Raw genomic sequence first — 12500 nt, 5'->3', positions numbered from 1 at the left:
CTTCATTTACTGAAGAAAAGGCCCAAACACACTGCAGCCGTAAAGAATACCTGAAATAAAGAACTCACGAGCTTTGAACCTGTCTGTGCGGTTTCCTTTTAATATTAATATGTACATTATCATAATTTACATTATTTATATATTTCGTCACCTCAGAATTATCAGCTTCTGTCTGACACTTCTGTCAAGATTGAGTTATTGACATATTCTTAATAAATGACTTATTTACTTTATGGGATGTTTTTATAAGTTGTTTACATCAAGGTGGGCCTCAAAGTGAAAAAGGTTGAGAACCCCTGGTACAGGTGCACCTTAAACTGCGCACCACTGAGTGTGCTCTGCATAGGGCAGGGGGCTTGACACCACCTGTAGGGCACACTCTCGCCTCTCTGTGTGCTCGGGGGGAAGAATTGAAAATAAATAGATAAATATAAGTTTGGCCTGACGCCGCGTTTATCACTGCTGATCTGGAGTGCTGTACGCTGCTCTGGATAACAGCGTCTGCTGGAGGAGTGTATGTGACGGCTCCACTCAAAACATCCAGACTTCTGGAAAGCAAAGAGCTGAACTGTAGAACTCCACAGACATCTCCATGTAAAGACTGATTCCTCATTATTATTGTTTGACAGTGATATTTTACTTTCACAGCTTTATTGAAGAGTTCGTTTCCTCTAATCAGCAGTGTAAAAGCAGTCCGACAGAGCGCATCCATCCATCAAAAAGTGCCTTCTGCATGAGGGTGGGTAAACCCTGGCATAAACTCCTTCATTAGGTTAGGGTTAGGGTTAGGGTTAACTCTCTAAATCAGTGGTCTCCAACTGCATTTCTGGAGGGCCGCAGCTCTGCATAGTTTAGTTCCAACATCCTCCAACTCACACCTGCTGATTAGTCCACAGTCTTCTTGAACAGCTTGATGAGTGGATCCGCTGGGTTTCATTAGGATTGGAGCAGAACTGTGCAGAGCTGCGGCCCTCCAGGAGCTGAGTTTGAGACCTGTGCTTTAAATGATGCAAGACATATCATAGATCACAGAGATCTGCTACAGTCATGCAGAAATCCTCAATAACAGGGATCCCAAACTCATCCTGGAGGGCCGCTGTCCCAGAGTTTGGCTCCAACCTGCTTCAACACACCTGTCTGGAGGTTTCTAGTGTAGAAGAGCTTGATTAGCTGGTTCAGGTGTGTTGGAGCTCAACTCTGCGGGACACCGGCCCTCCAGGATCAACAATACAGTACCCGCTCAGAGAAGAACCTCCTGCTCACCACACCGCCGTCAACCATGTTTGTCTTCCACTTCTTTGTCAACATTCACAGTAAAGCATAGATGAAGCAGAACTATATCCCATCCCGCTTCACTAGCACTCCTGTAGCTATGTTTGGCTAACAAACCCGAACTCATCATCCTTACAGAAACGGTATCTTTACTTCATGAACTGTGTTGAACCAAAACCTGAACCAAGGCTAAGCTAGCTGCCACATTGTGATGAACTAGCACAGGGTTGCCCTAACTCGCTCCCAGTGGGCCCTGCAGAGTTTGGCTCCAGCTTGCCTCAATACACCTGCACAGACATTACCAAGCCCAGTAAGAGCTTGATTTGCTGGATCAGGTGTGTTTGATTAGGGTTGGAGCTAAACTCTGCTGGATCCGGCCCTCCAGGACTGAAGATATCTGTATCAGCTGTACAGTGTTGTAGGCAGCGCTGTGCTCAAACAGACAACCATCAATAATCTGTGGCAAAAGATGTGCAAAAACTAGCAGAAGACTACAAACGCTGGATGGGCTCAGGAGAGCGGCTCCCCCTGTTGGCCAGAGCAGATGGTGCAGGACCGGGGCAGAAACCTGTCGGCTTCAGTGCTCGGGTCACAGCGCAGAGACCATTACGCTTTATAGGCTGTTGAACACACATTTCACACCAGGAGATTTCAGTGAAATGAGGACGACTCGAGGCCTCCTCTGGTGTATCTGTGATGTCCTGGAAATCTGGTAATCACACTATTGTGAAGAGAATAATCAGAGGGATTTGATCTCACATGGCCACTATAATGACTGATAAACACTGAATTGACTGACGAGCAGAGCCTTTACTGGACTGACATGTCAAACTCTGTTGATGAAGTCAAATGAAAACAGCAGCAGCAGCGTTAGCTGATCTATCGAAAGCTCCACCAATAGGATTCTTCTAATGATCCATCTGACAGCTTTATTCTAGCAGGAATATCTGCAGTGTGAAAACAACATCACCACTCACACGCATCAAATGGAGTCCGCCTCACAGACCGAGCCGCAATGTTGGCAGATAAAGGCTGGATTTACGGGCCGCTAGCACAGTTATCCTCAGCCAGCGCAGGTGCAGCTAAACATCGAGCAGCAGCAGCAGCAGCGCTACTCTGACAGACCAAAATGGCTTTTCCTCCATCCAGAGCGCATCTGCTTCATCAATCAGCCGTGCGCTCACGACGCCTCACCTTCACCTTTGTATATTCAAAACAGCCGGAGCCGCGACGCACCGCCACAGATGGAGATGGAGCAGGACAGCCATTTCAAAACATCAACACAGCCCTGGCTAAACTAGCACAGCCATTAGCACACCATTAACCTACTCTAAGCTGATCCTGGAGAGATGAGCGCTCAGGATAGAGCGCCGCAGCTTTTGATGTTAGCTAAGCCGAGCGGGCATTGGCCACAAATCTGTGCCAGATCAGCAACGGCACACGGCAGAAAATAAACCCACTTGCCTGGATGTCAGGAGTGCGGCGCGTCCAGCAACTGCACACGGCCGTGCACCGTCAGCCGCTAATCCTTCCTTTGTGTCAATGGAGAGAAGTGTCCGAGCTCTGCGGAGGAGCTGAGCGGGAGACACAGAAGCAGCAGCTGCAACACAGCACAGCCCATGAAAGAGAACCGGCGGCGGAGAACAGAACGGCGGAGGATTGACGAGTGAGGAGAGCAGGAGGTGCAGAGCAGATCAGATGGGGAGGGGGAGGGGCTGAGCTGCTGAGCGGGATCAGGGATAACCAGACTCTAGCAGGAAACAGCAGCTGGGAGAGCAGAACGGACAAGCGGAGGGGGGGGGCGGAGAGAGAGAGAGAGAGAGGGGGAGGGGTAGAGAGAGAGAGAGAGGGAGGGGAAGAGAGGTATAGAGAACGGGAGAGAGGGAGGGGGAGAGAGAGAGGAAGGGGAGAGAGCGGGAGAGAGAGAGAGGGAGGGGAAGAGAGGTAAAGAGAGAGGAAGGGGGGGAGAGAGAGAGAGAGAGGTAGAGGGAGAGTTGGGCTTTCTGGGTTACGGCTCGGCGTTTACTGCACACCATAACAATAGCCATCTGTAGGGAACCTCTGGAGGAGCAGCACCTGTTAGCGGCTCCGGCTTGGGCTTGGGCTGCGGGGGGTTGGGGACGCTCCACGCTCCTTCACACACAATAAACACAACAAAAGAGGACAAAGGCATCCTCGAGCTCTGCAACACTGAGCCGTGGAGGGCTCGTCTTCATTCCTGCCATGCCTTCTGATGTGTGCAAAACAGTGTTTCCCGCACCCGCACGCGGATCACTCACACACTGCCTGTATTTTGGGTAAACTGCTCTCACAACTGCCATCAAGGAGACCTGCAGCGACTACCCAACAGCAGAGCTTCAGGACACTGAGTACAGCTGCATGTGTGAGTGCGCTGCTGTCGGCTGCTGGGATTGTTGGCCATTTTGAGCAGGCTGAGATGGAGCCCTGAAGATGAGCACAGGCAGGAGCTCCCTGATTCTGGGACAGCGTCTGCATTCAGTCCGTGCGCTACATGAGAGTCCTCCCCCACCCCATCAGCCTATTGTGCTTTATTCTTTACATATGCTAAACCGCTGGACTCCACCGGCCTGTCCATCCACACACAGCTCTCTACGTGTGTATGAGTGTGTGTGTGTGTGTGTGTGTTTCTCAGATGTTGCTGTGCGACTCCATCTTGTTCTCCATCCTGCTGCATGATGGGCGAGTGCATCCATGCGGCCCAGATCACAAACCAGCAGCTCTTAAAGGGCCAGTAGATGCAGGAGCCAAACTCTGCTGATGTGCCTCCTTCAGTGAGTGGAGCCGGCCACACACACATCTCGATTAAGCTGTTGTACACACCGCACGCTGCTGTTCTGAATGTATGGCAATGTGTGATGCACTTCCTTCTGGACAAATAAAAGGCAAAACAAAACAGTCGGGCTGACTCTAGTCTACAATAATGAGTCTCCTCCATCTCCAGACGCATTCAGAGTCTCAGTCCACATCACTCCAGCTGAGTCTGTCCAGCGTTCTGAAGACTGAAGACCAGCCTGACCCCTCGACCCCTCAGTCCTCACTCTGACCCCTCAGACCACTCGCACCTCTACAACTGAGACACACACACACACCTGTACACCTCTACAACTGAGACACACACACACCTGTACACCTCTACAACTGAGACACACACACACCTGTACACCTCTACAACTGAGACACACACACACCTGTACACCTCTACAACTGAGACACACACACACCTGTACACCTCTACAACTGAGACACACACACACCTGTACACCTCTACAACTGAGACACACACACACCTGTACACCTCTACAACTGAGACACACACACACCTGTACACCTCTACAACTGAGACACACACACACCTGTACACCTCTACAACTGAGACACACACACACCTGTACACCTCTACAACTGAGACACACACACACCTGTACACCTCTACAACTGAGACACACACACACCTGTACACCTCTACAACTGAGGAACACACACCTGTACACCTCTACAACTGAGACACACACACCTGTACACCTCTACAACTGAGACACACACACACCTGTACACCTCTACAACTGAGACACACACACACACACCTGTACACCTCTACAACTGAGACACACACACCTGTACACCTCTACAACTGAGACACACACACACACCTGTACACCTCTACAACTGAGACACACACACCTGTACACCTCTACAACTGAGACACACACACCTGTACACCTCTACAACTGGACACACACACCTGTACACCTCTACAACTGAAGAACACACACACACCTGTACACCTCTACAACTGAGACACACACACCTGTACACCTCTACAACTGAGACACACACACCTGTACACCTCTACAACTGAAGAACACACACACCTGTATACCTCTACAACTGAGACACACACACCTGTACACCTCTACAACTGAGACACACACACACCTGTACATTATATTATTATGTTGTTGTTATTATTATTATTATTAGGGGCCAAGCACCGTAGGTGCGTAGGCACCTATTGCTTTCGTTAGTGTTCTTATTATTAGGGGCCAAGCACCGTAGGTGCGTAGGCACCTATTGCTTTCGTTAGTGTTCTTATTATTATTATTATTATTATTATTATTATTATTCTTCTTCTTCTTCTATTATTATTATTATTCTTCTTCTTCTTCTTCTTCTTCCGTTTCTTCCGCCGGATTTGAATGGCAGCCCATATAGGCGTATGCGGGAAAGTTGTATAATTTGGCACAATGATAGAGGTCAGTATTAACATTAATCAGGCCAAATATGAAGTCTCAAAATCAAACTCTCTAGCGCCACCACTTGTCCAAACTTTCACGTATGTTTATCATCATAACTTTTGAACCGAATGGGCTACAATCAAAATTCTTTTTTCCTCTGATTCCTTGGCTCAGTCCGATTCAAACCCACCCTATGACGTCATTTTCCGTCATGACTTTTTTCGCGCTATTTTAAATTTTTCGAAAAACCTATTTGATCAAACTCGTCCTAGGCCGTGTCTCCGATTTTTACCAAAATTGAATCACATGATCTACAGACCATGCCAACCAAAAGTTATGGAATTCAAGTTGATTAGACCAACCGTTTTCGTTTAACTTACGAACGAATTTTATGTAGAACTTGCGAAAATGGACTTGAGGCGATATCTCTGTAATGCATTCACCGATTCACACCAAACTTGGTGTGTGTTATGACAACTAGGGTCTAAGGTTAATTGCGGAGTTTCGGCGCACTGCCCCCTAGTGGTCCGGAGATACTAAAAATTTGCTTTTTGGCTTATAACGTCTCAACCTTTCGTCCGAAACTCATGAAACTGGTCTCATTACATCCGGCAGAGCATGCCGAGTCGAATGATGTCTGATTTTCACAGGTCAGCCATTTTGGGCGTCGCCCATTTCGATTTTTGGCAAAAAATGCTATATTTTACCAACACATTCACATACCATTACAAAACATGGTATGCATCTTCAACCCCATGCCCTGGAAGTACTCAAAAACGTCTGGAGCAGCGCCACCTTATGGCCAATAGTGCTTGGCCCCTTAATTGCTGCTTGCAGCTATATTTATTATTATTATTATTATTATTCTTCTTCTTCTTCCGTTTCTTCCGCCGGATTTGAATGGCAGCCCATATAGGCGTATGCGGGAAAGTTGTATAATTTGGCACAATGATAGAGGCCAGTATTAACATTAATCAGGCCAATTATGAAGTCTCAAAATCAAACTCTCTAGCGCCACCACTTGTCCAAACTTTCACATATGTTTATCATCATAACTTTTGAACCGAATGGGCTACAATCAAAATTCTTTTTTCCTCTGATTCCTTGGCTCAGTCCGATTCAAACCCACCCTATGACGTCATTTTCCGTCATGAATTTTTTCGCGCTATTTTAAATTTTTCGAAAAACCTATTTGATCGAACTCGTCCTAGGCCGTTTCTCCGATTTTCACCAAAATTTAATCACATGATCTACAGACCATGCCAACCAAAAGTTATGGAATTCAAGTTGATTTGACCAACCGTTTTCGTTTAACTTGCGATCAAATTTAACGTAGAACTTGCGAAAATGCACTTAAGGCTATTTCTCCGTAACGCTTTCACCGATTCACACCAAACTTGGTGTGTGTTATGACAACTAGGGTCTGAGGTTATAAGCGGAGTTTCAGCGCACTGCCCCCTAGTGGTCCGGATATACAAAAAACTTGCTTTTTTGGCTTATAACGTCTCAACCTTTCGTCCGAGACTCATAAATCTGGTCTCATTACATCCGGCAGAGCATTTCGAGTCGAATGATGTCTGATTTTCACAGGTCAGCCATTTTGGGCGTCGCCCATTTCGATTTTTGGCCAAAAAAGCTATATTTTACCAACACATTCACATATCATTACAAAACGTGGTATGCATCTTCAACCCCATGCCCTGAAAGTACTCAAAAACGTCTGGAGCAGCGCCACCTTATGGCCAATAGTGCTTGGCCCCTTAATTGCTGCTTGCAGCTATATTTTATATTATTATTATATTATTAATATTATATTATTATTACTATTATATTATTTTATAATTACTTTAATATTGCTTTATTATTATTATATTATTATGTTGTTATTATTATGTTATTATTATTATTATTATTATTATTATTATTATTATTATTTTATAATTACTTTAATATGGCTTTATTATTATTATATTTTATTTTTATTATTATTATTATTATTATTATTGTTATTATATTGTTATCATATTATATTATTATTATTGTGTTATTATTTTTTTATTATATTTATTACAACACCATCACCCTCTTCATCATCACCCTCTTCATCATCATCTTCTTCTAGAACAGGGATGGGCAATCTCAGTCCTGTAGAGCTGGTGTCCTCCAAAGTTTATCTCCATCCCTGGTCAATCACACTGATTATCATGTTCAGGTGTGTGTAATCGGTGTTGAAGCAAAACTCTCTAGGACTGAGTTCTTCCATCCCTGCTCTAGACTATGGATGGTGGAGTCTGTACACCTGCAGCGGCCGCCTCCTGCTGGTGAACACCGGTACTTGATCTGCTGTAAGCGCTGTGTGTTGGTGGGATAATCCAGCCCTGTGTTCAGGCTCAGAGTGTGTTCATGAGCGGTCGAGAGGTCTGAAGCGCTCATTACTGCTCATCTGCTGCTCAAATGTAAACGCAGGGACTTCTGCTGTGTGTAGTGTGGATCTGCTGAGATCATGATGAACAGACAAACACAGCACACACACACACACACACACACTGTACTGTGTTTTCTGGCTCGTTACAGTGTGTTTGTTCAACTATTTGCTCACTGTGTGCAAATCAGCCAAACGGCCGATCCAGAGCTTCACCAATGCAAATCCAGCTGGAGAGAGGCAGACTCCAGCAGCCTTTACTGAACTCAGACTCCCTGTAGAGTTATAACTGGATCATGAACACTTCTACAGTTTTAGATGGTCCACTGGAATATGAGCTCGTGCCACGCCATGATAGCTAAATTTGCATATATTTGATTGTTTATTAATTAAATATGTATAATGTCGAGTCTATACTGACACTTTTGTTCTGATATAATGAAAATAAAAACAAATGACTGAATGAAAGCTCTCCTGAACCGTTTCAGCTTCAGTGATGTGAGGAATCTAGTCATGTTTGAGAAAGACGCAACAGTTGGAGCTCCAGCAGGAGCGGCGGTGGAGAACTGCAGACTGCTAATGCACAAACTCATTCAAACACAGACAAAGAGCAGATTCAAACACCCACAGCCAATCAGAGACGACCCACAGATCTGTCCACCAATCACAGGACACAGCAAGAAACAGGCCACCAATCAGAGCAGCAGAAATCCAGAAGTGGCCGGTTCATTATTCCTTTACTTGTGTGGACTGGAGCGATTGTCTGAAGAACTACAGCAGAGCTCAAATAAAGGACTGAGCGAACAGAGAGACAGAGACACTTCCTGAAGAGACCAACTGCAGACATTACAGTGAAGCTGGACCACACTACAGTAAAGCACCTGAACTAGCAGAGTAATACACTTATACAGTCTACAGTCTGCTGTTACAGCTAGAACAACACAACTACAGTAACCGATCCGCTGTGGTGATTCTACAGTTGCTATGGCAACACAACAACTACAGTAACCGATCTGCTGTGGTGATTCTACAGTTGCTATAGTAACACAACAACTACAGAAATTGATTTGTTGGGGTGATACTACAGTTGCTATGGTAACGCAACAGCTACAGTAACCGATCTGCTGTGGTGATTCTACAGTTGCTATGGCAACACAACAACTACAGTAACCGATCTGCTGTGGTGATTCTACAGTTGCTATGGTAACGCAACAGATACAGAAATTGATTTGTTGTGGTGATACTACAGTTGCTATGGTAACACAACAGCTACAGTAATACACACATGAGCCAGTGCTGTAATAATAACTCATTCACTCGTTCATTTTCCTTCAGCTTAGTCCCTTTAATAATCAGGGGTCAGCTGATTAATAAACACACACACACACACACACACACACACAGCAGATGAACACACACATATGCTGCTGCCGTGAGGAGCTCCGCTCAGGGTAACACATCTGCCGTAACGCTGCACGCTGATGGCTGCTGGGGGGAGGAGTCATGATGATGATGATGAAGATGAAGACTCGCAGCTGTAGCGGGCCGGCTGTGTGACGCAGGCGTGCGGTGACTGACTCCTCTGTGAGTCTGAGAGATCCAGCAGTGGACAGAGTCCAGCATCAGCAGCAGAGCATCATCATAATCCTCAGCGCAGCGCTCGGGCCGGATACAGGATTTACTGTCACATGACCCACAGCAGAGACACACAGCAGAGCAGAGCAACAGTCGGAGACACATGACTATCAGACAACACGCTACACACACTAGCAGTCAAGCTAATACACCTCATACACGACAACACACTAGCGGTCAAGCTCATACACACGTCATACACGACAACACACTAGCGGTTAAGCTAATACACACGTCATACACGACAACACGCTAGCGGTCATGCTAATACACACGTCATATACGACAACACACTAGCGGTCAAGCTAATACACACGTCATACACGACAACACACTAGCGGTCAAGCTAATACACGTCATACATGACAACACACTAACAGTCAAGCTAATACACACGTCATACACGACAACACACTAGCGGTCATGCTAATACACACGTCATACACGACAACACACTAGCGGTCAAGCTAATACACACGTCATACACGACAACACACTAGCGGTTAAGCTAATACACACGTCATACACGACAACACGCTAGCGGTCATGCTAATACACACGTCATATACGACAACACACTAGCGGTCAAGCTAATACACACGTCATACACGACAACACACTAGCGGTCAAGCTAATACACGTCATACATGACAACACACTAACAGTCAAGCTAATACACACGTCATACACGACAACACACTAGCGGTCATGCTAATACACACGTCATACACGACAACACACTAGCGGTCAAGCTAATACACACGTCATACACGACAACACACTAGCGGTCAAGCTAATACACGTCATACACGACAACACACTAACAGTCAAGCTAATACACACGTCATACACGACAACACACTAGCGGTCAAGCTAATACACACGTCATACACGACAACACACTAGCGGTCAAGCTAATACACGTCATACATGACAACACACTAACAGTCAAGCTAATACACGTCATACATGACAACACACTAACAGTTAAGCTAATACACACCTCATACACGACAACACACTAGCGGTCAAGCTAATACACACCTCATACACGACAACACAGTAGCGGTCAAGCTAATACACACGTCATACACGACAACACACTAGCGGTCAAGCTAATACACGTCATACATGACAACACACTAACAGTCAAGCTAATACACGTCATACATGACAACACACTAACAGTCAAGCTAATACACACCTCATACACGACAACACACTAGCGGTCAAGCTAATACACACCTCATACACGACAACACAGTAGCGGTCAAGCTAATACACACATCATACACAACAACACACTAGCGGTCAAGCTAATACACACGTCATACACGACAACACACTAACAGTCAAGCTAATACACACCTCATACACGACAACACACTAGCGGTCAAGCTAATACACACCTCATACACGACAACACACTAGCAGTCAAGCTAATACACCTCATACATGACAACACACTAACGGTCAAGCTAATAAACACATCTTACATGACAACAAGCTAGCGGTCAAGCTAATACACACGTCATACACGACAACACACTAGCGGTCATGCTAGAAACACACAATACATATGACAACAGGCTAGTGGTCATGCTAATACACGCGTCACACATGACAACACTCTAGCTGACATGCTAATAACATGATTTACAGTGTGTGTGTGTGTGTGTGTATGTGTGTGTGTGCGCTTGTGCACGCACGTGCGTGTGCGTGTGTGTGTGTGTGTGTGTGTGTGCTCGTGTGCGTGTGTGTGTGTGTGTGTGTGTGTGTGTGTGTGTGTGTGTGTGTGCGTGCGTGCGTGTGTGTGTGTGTGTGTGTGTGTGTGTGTGTGTGCGCGTGCGTGTGTGTGTGTGTCTCTCACAGGGTGTGCTGTATCTGTACAGGTTGTCTCTGATGGTCTCCTGCAGTTGATGATCTGTTGAGTGTTTCTGGAAGCGCAGACTCAGGTAATACCTCAAGCCCTTCTTCATCCTGCCTCCTGAAGACACACACACACACACACACACACACACACACACACATCATCATCATCATCATCATCATCAATGTTAAGCAGTATATGAGTGTGTGTGTGTGTGTGTGTGTGTGTGTGTGTGTGTGTGTGTGTGTGTGTGTGTGTGTGTGTGTGTGTGTGTGTGTGTTGGTCAAGCTAAGTTCAGTGTGAGTTGAGCTGTATCTGCTGCCCCCTCCTGCACACACTCAGTACTACAACAACACACAGACAGCACAGCAGCGCATCAGTGCTGAACACACTCCTCCAGTGTCTGTTTCTCTGTTACAGTAATGAAAGCTCGATCCTCCAGCAGGTGTTTTCAGACCCCTGTGCTCAACACAATGGGCTGTACCACAACACCGCTGCTGAATCTGATCACACACACTGCAGCAGAGATGCTGAGCCGAGGTGTTGACTCCAGGGTTTGCTGAGTGATGCAGGCCTGAGAGGGAAGCGGTTGCCAAGCAACAGTAACACTGACGGGGAGCTCAGGTGTAAGCAGATCTGACCAATCAGAATCGACTTCAGTCTGCACCATGAGCTCAAGCCAGACTCAGCATGGCACACAGTACATGTCTGCAGGCGCATGCCACTGTCTGCTGGAGCTGCAGCTGAGATTAAAGTGCCAGTAAAGCTGAGGTGAGTTCAGAGTCTGAGTGTACACTACAGTGAAGACTGATCTCAGCTCAGGTGAGGGTCAGAGAGAGACCTGCGCCCCCTGCTGGACACACGGAGAACTGAATACACTGGAGAAGAGGAACAGAACTGACTGCTAACACACACACACACACACACACACACACACACACATAAAGCTTATACTGGGACAGGTGGATCTAGGGTTAGTGTCTTGCTTGTATTAAGCTCCTGGGTTATGCTTTGATTCAACCTCCCAAACAAATGCCTTCATCTT

At 46.2% G+C, this 12500-nt stretch overlaps 1 protein-coding gene across 12 annotated transcripts in view; it reads right to left on the bottom strand.

The window, feature by feature from the left end:
- The window catches only part of magi1a (membrane associated guanylate kinase, WW and PDZ domain containing 1a), a 44426-nt gene that overhangs the window by 30932 nt on the left and 994 nt on the right, over positions 1-12500 (bottom strand). For 8 of the 12 annotated variants that reach the window (XM_073911371.1, XM_073911373.1, XM_073911372.1 and 5 more), the window contains exon 2: positions 11456-11572. In XM_073911371.1, the coding sequence (XP_073767472.1) occupies positions 11456-11572 (117 nt within the window). Of the gene's footprint in view, positions 1-2736; positions 2941-11455; positions 11573-12500 lie in introns of those variants that run through there. The other 4 variants (XM_073911376.1, XM_073911377.1, XM_073911378.1 and 1 more) reach the window with 1 other exon arrangement.

This window comes from Danio rerio, chromosome 8, assembly GCF_049306965.1.
Source record: "Danio rerio strain Tuebingen ecotype United States chromosome 8, GRCz12tu, whole genome shotgun sequence".
NCBI lineage: Eukaryota > Metazoa > Chordata > Actinopteri > Cypriniformes > Danionidae > Danio > Danio rerio.
Note: the sequence above shows the minus strand (reverse complement) of the source record. Positions and strands in the feature narration are given on the sequence as shown.